Raw genomic sequence first — 16,956 nt, 5'->3', positions numbered from 1 at the left:
CCGTTCGAGCGCGCTCGCATTGTCCGTAATGCGCATCGTGATATCCACCTCTCGCAAATGCTACGCGACGTAAAGATAAAGTCTATAAAGACGCGCTTCTCTCGAGAGACCGCTCGGCCGAATTAGCCTGATCGTTTATGAAAATCCGAAAGAAACGGCTCGTTCAAGAGTTACGTGATTCTACGGTTCTCGCGGAAAGGCGATGACGTGTACTCACAATTTATTGCTTCCACGTTCTTTCGTGTCAAGGTCTTTCTTATATCGAGAGACAGCATATAATTATGTTTCTTCATTAATTTAATGGAAGGATCGAAAAGTGTGTCATTCAATAGAAAAACTAAGGTGCTGTATAAAGATCATTCTATATGTTGTGTACATTATTGTACAAGCAATAGCAAGAATTATTATAATGTAGGTCTTTAAAAAATACGGTTTTTATTAATGAGAAATGGTTTAATTAATAAAATAGAGAGAAAGTAGTTTTTCTTAATACAGTATTTCAGCGCGAATAAAGTGAATTTAACGAAACATTGCGTATATATTAAATTCACGTTATATCTGACGCTCAAAGTCATCGGCAATCTAGTATGATACATTATGTATCCATGTTCATTATCGTATGTACAATCAAACTCACCTCCTCCTCGGCCTCCTTTTCGATGGCAGTCAGGGACTCGGCATCGGCGAGATTGTCGACGGCGATAGCCAAGAACACGTTCAAGAGAATATCTGCGTTGCTATCTTCGTCAAGGATCGATTAAAATTTATTAAATCAGACCGAATCGATATTAACACCGCGCGCGAGAACGGAAAGAGACAATTGTTTTTATCGCCGAGACGTCGTCTTTTTCGCTAAAGGATACAGTTACCGCATATGAAGAGGATAATGAAATAAATACAGGCGAGCATGCCAAAACTGCTGACGCCGCCGTAAGCTTGAATCCCGACGTACATCACAGCGTTCCAGTCCTCGCCGGTTAATATCTGGAGATGCAAGAAGCCCCGAGCGAATCGCATATTATTTTTAGAACGGAGAAGACAAAATAGAGAACGCGAAAAGTAAGAATACAAATCAATCTCGAAGTCAAAACTTCGTAATAAACCAGCAATGCAATTTTACAGAATTGCGTTTCGAGTTTTCTCCTTCGTGGAGTGATCAGATACCTGAAATACGGTGAGCAGGCTCTGCCAAAAGCTGTCAAAATTTTGACGCTTCTTTTCCTCGTCGTGACTGAAATTGAACTTTCCACCGAAGACCTATTTAAAAGAGAAATTTCGAAAAATAAAGAATAAATTAAATTCGCTACATTCGTTATATTGTTTATACGAATACTTTACGCTGAGTAATCTACCTGCATGCCCAGAAGCGCGAAGATCACGATGAAGAGGAAAAGCAGAAGCAACAGCGAGGCGATCGATTGTATCGAGTTTAGTAAAGAGGCCACTAAATTCGACAGTGATCTCCAATATCTGCAAAGAGAAGGATAACTCACATCTCTTATCGCGCACGTCACGTTTATCTCGCGCGTAAAAATTCATCTTCTTTAAAGGTACTGACGTATCGTATTATACGATAAATATCGATGGCACAGTTCTTGCAGAAATTGAACCTAAATTGCGACTATAAAGAGATCTGGCTGATCGGTACTCACTTCGTTACTTTGAATACCCTGAGCAACCGGACGCAACGAAGTACGGAAACGCCAAGAGGCGGCATTACACGTGTATTCGTAAGTATCATTTCGGTGATCGAGCCGATTACGACGAAGCAATCGAAACGATTGAACAACGAGACGAAATAACCCTGCGGAATAAATTACAATACCTGAGAGTTAATAGGCGCCTTATCTACGTGTTTTAAGAAAATACTACGTGTCTTTTTGTCGCATCTTATTAACCCCTTGACTGCCGATGACGTGCCGCGAGAATGCATTTTCTCGTCATGAAATATTTTGTTATATTAGAGTCGCTAGTGATTATCACTGAAGCAAGGTGTGACTAGCGGTTTTTGAGTGTACTGAACACAATTTTTGATCCAATTTGCAAAATGTTGCTTCAGAAAAAAGATATGGTTATTAGAAAAATGAACATTTTTGAGATATTTTGTTATATTAAATTTTACAATGAATTAATGACTGAAATAAGATACATTTAGAAGTTTTTGGGCGTGCCAAACGTGATTTTAAAGTCATATTTGAAAAAATATGTTTAAACAGTTTTATATGACAACATTTTGTTGAATTTGACTCTAAATTCATCAGCACCATCAAAACCCCTCTACATAAACTTCCATGAATTTTCGAGAATTTTTTGTTTTTGGCATTTTAGGACCACGCGAGGAAAATGGTGTGGCACTCAAGGAGTTCAAATAAGGATGCATCCAACAATTATAAGTAATAAACGCTAATTAAATGATGTAATATCAATGTTCATTAAATTCACGTAATTTCGAGAAGAATCGGGAAATGCTGCGGCAGAGTCACTCACCTGAAAACCTAAACTGTACATTTTTAACATCATCTCCATGGAGAACAGCACGATGAAAAACATGTTCGTGATTTCTGATGGCAAAAAAGAAAGGAAACTCGCGTTACGAAACGTATTACTGAAGGCGCCGTGGTCGGTTTATAATTAAAGCAAACAACAAGTCGACATTATTTCCGCGGTAGTGGCCGGTATTTACCTTGAAAGTGCTCCATCCAGTCCGGCTGACCGTAGTGCTCCGTGGCGAGAACACCGGTGTTCAAGAAGACCAGAACTATGATGAGCCAATAGAAGACCTGGGACTTCACAGCCTTCCTACAGGCTCTTCGCATCCGCCTGTTCACTCTGCGGAATATTCGCATTACAATGCGCCGTGTATAGAGTTTAAGCTTCACGCTCGTTCATGTACACAAACGCTTAGGGGATCTTTGAGCTCGTCAGATAAATGACGCTTTGATCTCTACTGACGTTTCCTCAATACGTTTCCTCGATAAAAGCGCGTATTTCGGGGAAAGAACTTTCTGAGGTCTATCATTGAGATCGATCGAATTATCTGCGTCGATGATCATCGCGAGAAATGGTTTATTTATTAAAATGGACATTAAATGACTTTAATGATCGAAGATTTTGACAGGCAATTTTCAATGTCGCGAATTACCTTTCTAAATCCCGTTTCTTCTTCTTCCAAACGGACTCTTGCTGGATCCCTTCCTCGTCACCCTCCAATTGGTCCGTGCTCTCTATTTCGTTCTGCTGCTTGGCTATGTAATATTAAACGTTCAAATTCAGTTCAATTAATTAGCAGCTTTCAACTAGGGAGGGAAAAGTTGTTTTCATCACGTGAAATTGGATTTGGTGTGAGTAACTTCTCGAATTTAATTTACGCACTACGCATATTTGCATAAATGTATCATGTACAAAACATGTTGCAATTAGATAAAATTCTCCTGTTTATTCAAAATTATTATGTATATATAATTAATTTTATTCTATTTTCTTCTCTTCCTTGTAATAGTAGAACGTCACATAAAATTGTTCCAAATTATTTTTAATGAATACGCTTATTTTATTTTGGAAAATTTCCTCTCTCTTGGTCGCATACGTACTTTTTCCATCTTGCTTCGGCTCGTCGGTCTCCGGCTCGATGTCCTCGGCCTGCGTTATCCAGTCGAGGTAACCCCTGAGATCGTCCTCGATCTGCTGCTTCTCCCTGAGCTTGTGAAAGTCGCCACGCGCCTTCGCCTTCTCTCTCTCCTTGGAAAATTCACTGCACGAAAGCGGGACAAGCGCATGTACGTACGGTCGTCGTGTCGCATTGTGATTAGAGGTACCGGCGCGCGCGAGACGCGTAATTGGAACATTCAAAGGCAATGAAACGGAAATCGAGACGCGCGTGAAAAGGGAGTCTTTATTTGCCCGCGCTCTTCTTCGATCTCGCTCGAATGGGGACGGTGTAAATACGTCTATTCCGTGTCGGGAATAAGCATCCAGCGAAACGCGCCTCCTTCGACATTCATAGTCTCTCTCTTCTTTTATGCGGCAAGTAGAACGGAATCGATCCGTGACACTAAGGATCTAATTATCCTAGGAATAACGCTTCTTGATAAAAGATGTATTTCGATCAAAGGTTCGATATCGTTCCGACATGAATTTTAATATATAAAATTTCGTATTCTGTTAAGCTGAATTTTAATTGCGTGATTAATCAGCGCTGTTTTTATCTGATTTTTTTTTTTAAACTAAAACATCTACTTCTCTAACGTTTTGTCACGGCATTTTGATTTCGAGCAGTCTTCGAAATGTATTTCAAACGTGCATTTTGCGATGCTCGCCGATAATAAGAGTGTTTGCGCGCGTGGCGTTAAGGAGCGGATAAAACGTAAAAAGGGAAGGAAGTTAAATCGCGCTTGTCATCGATACCGTTTTCACGCCTCGATTAGCCGCGCATCCTTTACCGATACGCAATGGAGTGTGTGCGTGTATATATGTAGGTATCAACCTAAGAAAGAGATATTTTTATCTCGTTTCCCTTGCCTTTTCTTCCCCCCCCCCCTTCATCAAGGATTGCAAGATTAAAGCGTTCTTTAAACAATCGCTCGGAGATCACGGAAATTCGAAAGCTTATTATCCCGTTGTATCGGTAAATGTCGTATCTAAACGTCTACGTATCTTTATCTATATAAAGTACACGATATTCAATCTATTATTCTCGATATTTCGTGAGATTTAATTAATCAAGTAAGAACTGTGCAATCCTCGGATTTCCAGATTTATTTTTGTTTATTTTTTTCCGTGACAATGGCTGTCTGTGGAACAAAATTTTTCTCTACACTTACCCGGACAACACACCGAGAATTAGATTCATCACGAAGAAAGCCCCAAGGATGACCATCGAAATGAAGTATATCCACTGCCACGAACTTCCCATCGCATCCTCGATCTAGACAAAACACGTAGATTTTAGCTTGTCGAAGGATTATGCTTGTTCTCTTTTTTATTATTTATAAAATTGGCAGTATATATATCTGAAGGGCCGAAACGTTTGTTTATTTGTATTGTTTATAATATAATAATTTTAGCACAAAGACCTTGCTTGTTCGCCAGCCCTCTTATTTAATTTGTTTTATATAAAGCAGACATTATTAACTAATTATTTATATCTGAAGGTTTTGCAAAAGATGTATGGATAAAGTCGCTATTTAATGCATATGAAAAAAAGTATGGCGCTACAGCTTAATTTTGAGCTTGGGTCCTCTAAATTAGAATCCAAGAATTTTAGATTTCTTAACAATTATCTAATCGCCAATGCATATAATGCGAATTAATACAGAATGCTATAGGAAAGCGTAATCTGCATCTGCATTTTTCTTCACTTAATACTTGATTAGAGAAGATTATCATATGAAAGATTACTCGTGCAGCGACTTTACATTATAAAGCACTTCCGTCCAGCCCTCGAGGGTGATGCATTGAAAGACCGTGAGCATGGCCAGTCCGAAGTTGTCGAAATTCGTGATGCCGTTGTTGGGGCCCTCCCAGTACCGCTTGCTGCATTCGTAGTCGGGCCCGACCCGGGAGCACTGGTAGCCTCCGGGGCCGCATGGTACCGGACCGTCCATTAACTCGCCTGCGATATAAAGGGGAATCGAATTTTTAATTCTCGACAGCGATAACGGCGCGGTCGCGGGGCGATAATAAGGTCGGCACTCTGCGCTGAAACTTCTAATTGGCTCGATTCGTCGAGCAAATGAGTTTAACGTATCATGATAACACTTAAAAATGTATGCACATTTTTCTACGTACACTTTATGCAAAGCGGCTTGAGACTAGCGCCTTTCTCCACTAGCACTAAAGGCGATTTATCGGCCTTTCTCGCGCTTCTCGCGATGTGTACATAGGTCGATTAAAGGAGCTCTGTTAAACTCTCATTGCTTTGTTAAACTTTAAATTATGCCGAGCTGACACCGTCAGCCCTGCAAATCGTATCTGTATCTCCTATCAAATTAAAATAATAGACATAATTGCTAGCTAATTGGTTTCCCTATTAATAACACATAAATAAGACAGAGAAATATCCAAAGCGCGGATAAAGTACCGATTAATTAATATAAATTAATTTTAATAAGTTAAAGTAATTATTCTAATTGATTGTTAAAATTAACGTTCGCTTCTCTGCGATATATCTTGTGTGTCTACATAAAAATGTCTACATAAAAATGATTAAACACAACGTACACAAATAACTAAACTATTAACTAATTAATACAAGTGAATTCTGTATAGGTAGAATAATTTTTTTAGTTTAATTAAAATTAAACTTGGAAGGTTTTCGTGTATAGACATAGAAATTAGAAACTAAAGAATTCCAAGTTTGTAAGAAAGAAGTTTGGCGGGGGCATTGCAAATTCTTCTCTTTCTCCTTCAGAGTTTTCGTATCGCCCGGGCTCGCCAGCATCCATACGCTATTTTACACATTCCTGTGAATCAGCTGTTCGTCGCGCGCGCGCGCCTCTCGCGCTAATAATAATTAGACGTTAGTTTCGCGTCTGTGTCTCACAGTTGAATCATATCTAAAATAACTGTCCCGACGGAAAGTGTGTTTCGAGGCTAAGCCGGGAGTTCCCCCCGGGTTCCTCGCCAAATTCCCCTCCTCTCCAGTTCCAATCGTATCCGGTTTTTTTTTCGTTCTAATCACCACGAGATAATCTCTCGGGAATGCCTACGGCAATAATTCAGTGGGTCCCGCGACATTTCGAGCTAATCAAGGGCAAATGCAGATAAATTTTTCTTGTATATTAAGGCCAGCATCAAAAAGTCTCGATGTAATTGGGTGTCGTGATTACTTAAGAATTTGTTGTAGCTTTTTAAATACGCATTCTATTTTTCTTCTGTATACGAGAAAAGGGAACCGTAGTTTTTCTTAGAAAAGTTACATGAACTGACTGTACATATAAAGATATACACAATATATCTTTTTCCACACAATCATTGTATACATATAAAATCTTTCGAAGATAAACATTTATTTCAGAAGATAATTTTAGCTTGAATTTTATGAAGATTATGGAGATTTAACGCAGAATCATGTTGAATGTAATGCATAGTTAATTTTTAATGATACGTCAAATAAATTAGTTGCAAAATAACGTTAGAAAGACAGAAAAATTGTGTTCCTCTGAAGAGCTCAGCTTCCCAGAAGGATTCGGGATATAATAGAAATTTAAGAGCATCGATCCGGGACTGTCGCCACAAGAACGTTGCATCGTCCATTAAATGTTTATCGGAGAAATCCTGAAACACGCACTTACCGGTTATTTTATGGCGGCACGTCTTGTGCATCTTCCCGGAGAACAGCTCGAGGCCGATGATGGCGTAAATGATGATGACGAAGAGAACTAATAAAGCAATGTGCAAAAGCGGTACCATCGCCCTCAAAATGGAGTTTAGGACCACTTGAAGACCTATGCAAATGAATTTATTTTTATCAATTCTGTGTCGTTTTCATTAATCCTTTAAATAACTAAAACATAATTACAAACTAATAATTAGCTAATATGTAAAGAGGCTCACAAAAAATCAAACTCAAAAAGTATAAACTTGTTGAATGAGTCATGAAGTCTAATATATATTAATCAACGCATGTAGGTCTTAACTTGACATGGTTAAACGCAATATAATATATCTGAATACATAAAAATCTTTAATATTATATAAAGTAAACATAGTCGAAAATTAAAATAAAGCGTATCTTAGTCAATAATATACATAAAAACCAGACGTTTCGATCTTCGTTGAGATCATCTTCAGCGATACGTTATGCATAGTCAAAACGTTAAATTGCAGACTTGTTCACGCTTGAGCCATGCTTATATAAAATATATTTTATTTGTGCGAAAGAATTACGATTTATACGATTTTACTAACATCTCATTCGTAAATTGCGTCCAAATTTTGTTAATTTTTAATACAATCTCTCTCTGTTTATTTCACACGAATGAAATCATTCAATCACGTGTATTGTATTAATGTTTTGATGGGAGATCTTACTTGGAACGCCGGAAACCAGCCTGAGAGGACGCAGAACACGAAACGCCCTTAAGGCCTTGACGTCGAAACCCTCCTTCATAAGTATCGTCAACACCGTGCTTATCATTCTGCAAGAAAAAAACGCAAGAAAAAATGTTTCTATGCAACAGACGGAGATTAATGACTTGACGATAAAATGGAGACTTAAGATAATGAAGGCTGCGCGCGCGAAAGTCATTTTCCCGGAACGTAATTTGTCCCTGAAGAAAAGAGCTTTATGTGCCAAGGCTAATAGCACTATAAACACCGTGTGGCAGCATTTACGAGAACATTTACGAGGTATAAAAAGCGGGAGAAGGGGGAGAGGGGCAAAGAAAAAATTTTCCCAACAAACAAGACTCGCTGAAAAAGGGAAAAAAGCTTTCTAATATTCCCTCCCCCCCCCCCCCCCAGTACGCGCAATCTTTCGTGCCTTTAAATTACGCGACGTTCGCGCGAACGTTTGACGAGCGTGACGTTATCGCAAACGAGCCGAGATGAAGAGTGAACCCGTCAACCGGAAGGAAACGATCGAATCGGATGAGACAATTTCAAATGTTGCACCGGCGGCTGCATTTTCCTCGTGCATTAGGTTCCATGTCATTTGAATAATGGCCCCCGGCGTAATGGTCGCTTCACGAGCGGGAGGGACTAGATGTGCCGGATGCTCTCTCCCGCGGGACATTAAGATGGATCGATTCGCCGTGTCGTTAACCGAAATTGATAAAGTTATCGGATGGCAAGTCGGATATAATATACGCGATACGGCTCCCTTCCGAAACAGGTACCTAGTTACGCCTGTCGATCCGAGTCCGCCGTTAATCTGAGATAGATTTCGCGAACAATCCGCGCGCGCGCGCTCTCTCGCTGCGAAAATAAAATTCACATCGCTCTCTCTCTCTCGGATCATTAACCGGGAAAACAACGGGGGAGAAGGGGGGTGGCCCGACATGCTCTGTTTGTCAAACTCCTCGGCGTTTTACGCGACGCTCGCATGTACATACGTGCGTGCGTCCGTGCGGGGTTCTCTCTCGTCTCTTTATCCTGTAAAAATCGATGTTCGCGCGTAAATAGGGTACCATTATTTACGTCACTATATATAGTTCGCCATACGGTATCGTGGTAGGAATAATTGCGTAAGGACGTATCGAGACCCCGCGTCGATAACTCAGAAGGCTTATATGGTACCGTTTTATTTGTGTGACAAGGGATGTCGCAATCGCATTTAATGATTTTTGATGCCTTTCATCCGCGAAGCCGCCTTAACCCTTTGCGCTCAGCGTCCCACTTTTTTCCTCAGTTTTTAATTATTTTAACGAATTTTTTATCATGTTAAATGCCGATTTTCTTGTTTTTGTAGAGTCCCTAGTACATAAACAAGTAAAAAAAGTAGGCAATTGTAAATTTTTATTTGCATAATTACTAAATAGTCAAATAAACAAATAGTCAAAATTTATGCTTTTTATGACAAAAATTGATTTTCTACTAAACTATTATCAATATCGAAACGAATTTAAGCACATATTTAGAACACTCTAAAGTATTTTTCAGAATTTTGTCAGGTTTTTTCACTACGTTGTTTTATTATAAATTAAATAGTCTTTGAAAAATATAGAAAAATCAACATTTTCTACTGTAAATCCAAATAAATAGTTTAAATATCTCTTATAATGGTGTCCTTCAGATTCAATGACCTAAAAAAACTCCGTGATTACTGATTTTTATGAAAATTAAAAAATTTGTGGAATATTGGATCGGCCACTTAGAATTTTAAAATTCTGACTTCTGATTCGTATAATCAGCGACTCAAAAAATCCCCGAGTACAAAGTTTCAAAAAAATCGGTCAGGTATAAAGATTCATGACACAAAGGGTTAAGCGAGTCCGTAAATTTTTGAACGTTGACGGAACATGATATTATTATTTTCAAGGAAACAAAAGGCGCGTTTCGTAAAATTCCGCATAAATATGCGATAAATATCATATGCGATGTAGCAATCGCGAATGTAAAATCCCACTTGTAGAACCGATCCGCGAAATACTAATTGGGGTGGTGGAGTTATCAGCGCTCGGCCATGTGAAAAGGGGCAGGCCCTATTAGGGTATTATCAACTTAAGCGGCACTCGTAAAATTTCAATCCCCGATATCCGGGGCTGGATTTAATTTACACGCATGAGCCGCGACATTATGTCGACCGATCGGCCGGCGGACACGCGTGGAATTATTTCGCTGATTTCCCCACCTATGGCTTCGCGGTAATTCGGTCGGCAGTTCAGTCATTTCGTCGCAACGACCAACGACGCGGGGGGAACGGATTTTCGGTGTAATATTTCCTTCCTTCCGGCGCCGCCGCCGTCTTCGCTCTCTCGTTCGGATCGGCGCGCCGTCAATTTCACTTTATTTATGCTCGGCGAAATACATGGCCGAACCGACTCGCTCGTTGAAGCTCGGCGTTTTAAATCAATTTTATTTCCGCAGCTTCAGACGCTCACTCGCGTTTTTATGAAATAAATACGACACGCAGCTTCCGTGTTTGTTCGCAGCGCGAGTTTCACAATTTTCAGAATTCGCCTTTTTAAATATATGTGTATACGAAAAAAAAAACACGAAAATACAATAACTCCGCGAAGAATAACCTCGTTTAGATGCTTTCAGCTAGTATAATCGATATATAAAGAGCGAACGCGAAATTACTTATTATTTATGAGCCTCGCTTTTAACGCCTATAAATATTAAAGCTCTACTGATAAAGGTACTTGTTTTTTAGGCTGCCAAAAAACAAATACTGTCGAATATTTTTCGCCACGTTTTGTAAAGCGAAATTATTTTGTGTCAAATTATAATATTTATAATTATAATAGTAATTTATAATTATATTATTTATATAATATATATTATATATTAATTTGTTATATATTAATATTCCACACAGAATAATTAAAATATCGGCAGTACTTGTTTTTTATTACATATTTAATTTAATATATAATATATATCAGATTTCACGGAAGTAGCTTGCTCGTCGTTTTGCTCGATGTTATATCCGCGATAAGCGAGCATCAAACTCAAGCTGTACTACTTGTCGGTGCGCCTTAGCGTTCGTCGAACGTCATCGGCTGTGTGTGCACTGGGAAGGCATCATCAGGTGTAAACTATCCGCCGTCAAAGTGTATATGATCGCTACGCATTATCGATTACGCCGGCATTGATCCAATTAACTTGCACTCGATATAGGTTGTCAGGTACTATCTTCGTCGGCCCTCGCCCACCGTTGGGTCGAATTTGGGGAAAAGTGAGTTTATTATAAAACGACGTCGGGGATATTATTATGATGCCACAAGGCCGTGCATTTTTAAGCAATTTCTCCCCTCATTATAAAATTCAGATGGGAAGACAGATGAATCTGGAGAGAAATGACCGGCTAATATCTCTTTCCAGAAATGTGGCAGCGAATCAAAATTTGAGAAAAATTAAGGCCCTCGCACAATGAAAAATATAAGGAACAAGGAACAGATATTAGCGATTAGAAATAAGAAATCAGGAATAAAGTGGTGTAGCATTGATGCACGGCTTTTGACAGATTAAAAATCTATTGCCTGTGTTATTCCCTGTTTCTGTTTTTCATTGTACATCCAGCTTTATTACCGATTCTTTAGTCCTAATCGCTAATATCTGTTCCTTGTTCCTTATAATTTTGATTGTGCGGGAGCCTTTATATTCGCATATTTAATATATTTAGTTCTAATAGATTCAATTAATATATTTTAAAATCCATCCAAAGAAGAACTAGATCTATTTATGGAGAGAAAGGGGAAAAAACGTGGAGTTCCAAGGTTAACATACTCACCCAATCACGACTATCGTGAAATCCAGCAAGTTCCAGCCGTTGCGGAGGTAAGCTCCTGGATGCGCGACGAAGCCGTAAGCTATGATCTTCATCACGCACTCCACCGTAAAAATCACAAGAAAAACGTACTCTATCTTCTCCTGCAACACCAGAGGAAAAATCGCCGTGAAAAATATGATGGGAGATGCGCCGGTGTAGATCGATCGCCTCTAAAAGAGCCTTTGAGGAAAAGTTACAAATAGAAAGACCTCCCCTGTGTGCATGTGTGTGTGTGCGTGCTGCTGTCTTAGTGCCGGAAAGAGGCCACTTTGATTGATAAGCGTCGAGCGATAAGACACTTTCGCAATTTTGACCCTACGACACGTCGTCGGCGCGGCGTCAACCGGAGGTGGCAATTAAAAGCAAGCGGCGGAGACAAATGGCGGCGGGGGCTGCAATTAAAAACGCACGAGACCGCGGAGACAATGTTTCACCCGCACGTAAACAGGACGTCTTCGTTAAACATTTAAAGCACGAACAGCGCGTTGCGGTTGCAGTTGGATTACCGGCGAGTTACGACAAGAACGTGATCGCTGTTAGCCGCACCGGGAGAAAAGGAGTGTCGACATTCGATACTTTTTTCAGAGACTCGAACGCGGTATATTTTTTTTTATATTTACAAACGCGAACGTTGCGTAACCTGTTGCTCTCTCTTTCTCTCTCTCTCTCTCTCTCTCTCTCTCTCTCTCTCTCTCTCTCTCTCTCTCTCTCTCTCTCTCTCTCTCTCTCTCTCTCTCTCTCTCTCTCTCTCTCTCTCTCTCTCCTTTCTTCGAAAATCTCTTACCTCGCGCTAACGCGATTAGGCGCTGAATAGACCGGCAAGAACTTGAGCAAAACCCAAATTTTGAAACTTTGACCAACTCATTATATGGAGCACCGGAATTCATTAATTATGATGTCAGCTATACAAAACTGTACAACACTCTGGAACTTGTCCTTATGTATCTTTTTTTTAATGACAGATGATTGATTATGCAGGATTGATAAAATTGATAATACACATCTGACTTTGAGATAGTTGCACGGAAAAAAAAATTAGCTAGTATAGCAAATATGGGATAATTAATACTTTTTGCAGGGAGAGCTATATAATTTTGCAATAACAGAAAAACCTTTTGTTAAAAAGTTAGGCTGAACCTTTTGCTATTTAATAATAATTGCAAAAAGATTTTGCTATCTATTGCTAAATTATAACTCTCGCTGCAAAAAATGTTACTTACCCCATATTTTTATACGAATAGATTTGCTATAGTAGCTAATTTTTTTTCCGTGTGGTATTGCGTGCAAAATACGACATTTAAATTCTTAATAGGTAACTAAATAGCAAATTTTTTTCTTAGAAATTCTTTTGTAGTCAACTATTTACCGCGACGGACGCAAACATAAGATTTATTATAATTTCACTGAATATATGGGATTTATAAAGTAGAGGATGATATATAACAAAAAAAAATATCCTTTCTAAAAAAAGGCATGTTAAGTCGATACTCGCATATCTCGAAGTTTATTGTTGCCGCTTTCCGCGATGCCAATTGGTTCTCTCGCTGCGCTTACTTCATTTGCAGCTGTCATCGTATATTTTGACAGTTGTGTGTATCAAGAAGTTAATAGTGTAATAGTAATAGCATAATGTTAAAGCTAAATAGCGCGCGCGAAGCGCGCGTCTGTGGTGTCTAGTATATATATAAAGAATACATTTTAATCGGAAACAAAAGAAAGCAGACGTGCATTTTATAAAACGCACTGACGAGTACTGTAGAATTCATTTTTCGATCTCGACCGTTCCTCAGCGTGACTCATCGACAGTAGTATCAGTAGCATCGTTGGCCGTCGCGCAAAAGGGTTAATCGACGCATGGCGTTATGGTCGCGGCGGGCAGGGATATAAGAACGGCACAGGCCTTGGCGAGAAAAACAGGCGAAACAAAAGGAAGAAGCGGCGGGTTAAAAATAAGGCTGAAGAACGCTCTCGCTTGTACACATCGGAGGTAGGGGAAAAAAAGAGCCGCTGCGCGGAGAAGGCGCACAGAGGTGGTGGATGGTTAAAAGGGAAGTTGAAAGGCGCGAACACGGCCACAGAGAGGACACGAACCCTCTATCTTTCTTTCTCTCTCTCTCTCTCTCTTTCCCTTTCTCTCCTTTTCCTGCGCAGCATCCATTACGTTTAATTTCCGAAATCGATCGATTATTGGCCCGCTGAAATAGGCTCGAGCGCGCATTATATCGCCAGCCGCCCGTGTTGCTCGCCCATGCGTGACACGTGGGCGCCGTTAGCCGTTACATCACTTTGAAGACGCGAAGTAGAATATAAAGTAGAATATGAGGAGCCCTTCTTCCCGAGAAAGTTTTGATGGCGGTGTCGCGTTGTCTTCTCGTATGCTTTATTACTTGCTCCACTTGCGAATTTATTATCCTTTTGGGAGCATAAATATTATCTAGCACTGTCATTTGGACGAACTCGAAAGACCTTTGCCTTTGTGCCCGAATTTCAAGCGTTTACTGCGTAACGTTTTTTCACTGGAAAGTACACGCCATTCGCTATTTTATTGAACTCTAAACTTAATGAATGTAAAAAAAAACTCATCGCAATTATATGATTAAATAACTTTATTTGAAAAAGAAATGAAAGAAAACAGAATTAATGCGGCTATATTTTTCATCTGTCATTCATCAGCTTTATTCTCTAAAGTCCGTTTCCATAAACATAAATTAAACCCCTTTAATTAATTATCTATCTCTTCTTCAAATCATGCTTCCGTATACATTCCATTATTACGACAGTATTTTTCATTAGAAAATGCGTTATAGTATATCTGCACCGCGTGCAATTTTCTACCTGGTCACACAAGGGTTAATACACATGCCCGTCATATAAGCGAAATATGAGAAGAGCAGGTGGCAAGGCCAGGAAGGTTATAAATATTACGCAAGTGTACCTTGCCGAATAATAAATCCGTCGCTGCTGATGTTATATGCCAGATCGCGTTCAACTAACGAATATTTTATTGCCTGTAAGAGATTAAACTGTTCGATTTGCCCCGTATCATTTCGCTACTCTACATACAGTTAATATTTTCGGAGAAAGAGAGAGAGAGAGAGAGAGAAACAGAGAAACTTTCGACACCCTATAGGCTCTTAATTGTAACTATTTTATAATCAAATGTTACAATCGATCGAAATTGCTTGTTTTATAAAAATTATTATAATTAAAAAGTAATATTTCCAAGAAATGCTGAATGCTATTTTGCATTTTTAAGCTCAGCACGTGAATTAACGCGGACCAAATTACAAAGTTAGATTTTTCTCTATTATACTTAAAAAAATAATAGATATTCATGAAAATGTTCACACGCTCGGGAGCTACACATATTGCGAATTTCTAATATAGTTTCATAATCTTGCGGCGATAAAAGATATCGAACTCCGATGCCGGAGTTTTACCTCGATTGAGTCGGGCGGACAATGAAAAAGTTTTGAAAGAAGTCGAGATTGATCTCAAGATTTGCGACTTTTTGGAGTTTGTGACTGTGGAGTTGCGAATTCGAATCTTCTCCCGGGCGTTGTTCGTCGTCCCCCCATTTCTCCGGGGACGCTAAGAAAGTGACATCGTATAGAAAATGCATGCAATGTAAAAAAAATAGATTAATAGAACACAATTCTACACGATTTCAATACGGTAAATAGTTGATTACAAAAAAATTCCTAAGAAAGAAATTTGCTATTTAATTATTAAGAATTTGAACGTCATATCTTGCACGCAATATGCCAACTGATGTATCAAAGTCAGATGTATATATGTCGCAGGGCTTTCGTGTAATTCGTTTTTTTTGGGGGGGGGGGGGCAAAATCCCTAGAGAATCTAAAAAACCGTGTTTTTGTAGAATAAATAAAAATTATTACTATAACTATATATAATTTACAAATATAAATATTATATATTTATATTTATATTTATAAACATAATTTATATAACATATTTATAAATATAAATTAATAAAAATTTCAACTGAGAATTTCACTGACAGAACTTAAAGTTTTGCAAAATTACTAGTAAGATTGTGTAATTTTCATTAATTCCACAACATCCCGATTTTGTTGTGGATTCTCTCTAACTTCGAAACAGTTTTTTATGTCTTTCACTTGGCTATTTTGAAAGTATATTCATTCTCAATCTCGCTCGAAGCTTTTTTTTAAATTAAATTAACGAACTTGTACAAATCGATATTTTTCCGTTCGATAATTATAATTAACGAACGTCAAGCTGTGACAGTTGACTTGGCAGCTTACACAAGCAGTTTACACAGGCTTTCCGCGAATTTCCCATTGGCCTAATCTCTGCAAAGTTTCCTCCCGGTACTAATTAGCGCAAGGGGATGCCCTTTGAGTGACGCAAAACGAAGTCACACCCTTTGGCAAGGCACGACAACGGCGCGGCGCGATTCCACTTTAGCACGCGCATAATATGACGCAAAACTGAATTTCGAGTTGTTATCGAGCAGCCTCTCTGTGCACATGTATAAAGTTTCTGTCGCAAACCGCGAATCTCCACGAGTCTTATTAGCGGACGAGCTCCGAACAGTTCCCGAATATCGGTAATTAGAAATGTCGAGCTTTTGTGGTGCCCGAGGGGAGTAATCTCAATTAATTCTCGCGCTAAAGCGGCCTACATGTGAATTGTGTTTTCCGATTATGGCGCGCCGCGCCGGGGCAGCATACACGCTGATGTTGAGCAAGATTGAACAATTATTGAACTTTCAGCTCGAATAAGTTTCATGCCAGCAACCCTGCATGCCGTCTCGGAATCGATAACTCGATAGAGGTTCGTGTGGTTCGTTGAACGGAACCGCCACTCTTATTGTTGCAAGAGGCACCCTTCGATTTAGACACATATATATACGCGCGCGCGTATATATACATATACGTACATATTATACAATCAGTAAAATTGCTTTATTTCACATTCGGCCAAGTCGCACAAAGGAATTCCCGGCGGCGCCATTTATAACGAGATGATTGCTATTC

At 39.2% G+C, this 16,956-nt stretch overlaps 1 protein-coding gene across 7 annotated transcripts in view; it reads right to left on the bottom strand.

The window, feature by feature from the left end:
* The window catches only part of Ca-alpha1d (Ca[2+]-channel protein alpha[[1]] subunit D), a 71,087-nt gene that overhangs the window by 31,366 nt on the left and 22,765 nt on the right, over positions 1 to 16,956 (bottom strand). For all 7 annotated transcript variants that reach the window (XM_071713081.1, XM_071713079.1, XM_071713080.1 and 4 more), the window contains 14 exons: positions 11,897 to 12,036; positions 8,032 to 8,138; positions 7,293 to 7,445; positions 5,415 to 5,611; positions 4,821 to 4,924; positions 3,591 to 3,751; positions 3,143 to 3,245; positions 2,684 to 2,829; positions 2,488 to 2,561; positions 1,653 to 1,804; positions 1,353 to 1,470; positions 1,165 to 1,257; positions 864 to 984; positions 638 to 729 (listed from right to left, as the gene is read on the bottom strand). In XM_071713081.1, coding sequence (XP_071569182.1) covers positions 638 to 729; positions 864 to 984; positions 1,165 to 1,257; positions 1,353 to 1,470; positions 1,653 to 1,804; positions 2,488 to 2,561; positions 2,684 to 2,829; positions 3,143 to 3,245; positions 3,591 to 3,751; positions 4,821 to 4,924; positions 5,415 to 5,611; positions 7,293 to 7,445; positions 8,032 to 8,138; positions 11,897 to 12,036 — 1,761 coding nt within the window. The remainder of the gene's footprint in view (positions 1 to 637; positions 730 to 863; positions 985 to 1,164; positions 1,258 to 1,352; positions 1,471 to 1,652; positions 1,805 to 2,487; positions 2,562 to 2,683; positions 2,830 to 3,142; positions 3,246 to 3,590; positions 3,752 to 4,820; positions 4,925 to 5,414; positions 5,612 to 7,292; positions 7,446 to 8,031; positions 8,139 to 11,896; positions 12,037 to 16,956) is intronic.

Source organism: Temnothorax nylanderi, unplaced genomic scaffold (genome assembly GCF_030848795.1).
Source record: "Temnothorax nylanderi isolate EJ_2023f unplaced genomic scaffold, tnyl_v1.0 TNYL_tig0120_pilon, whole genome shotgun sequence".
NCBI lineage: Eukaryota > Metazoa > Arthropoda > Insecta > Hymenoptera > Formicidae > Temnothorax > Temnothorax nylanderi.
This window is presented reverse-complemented; position numbering and strand designations above follow the sequence as displayed.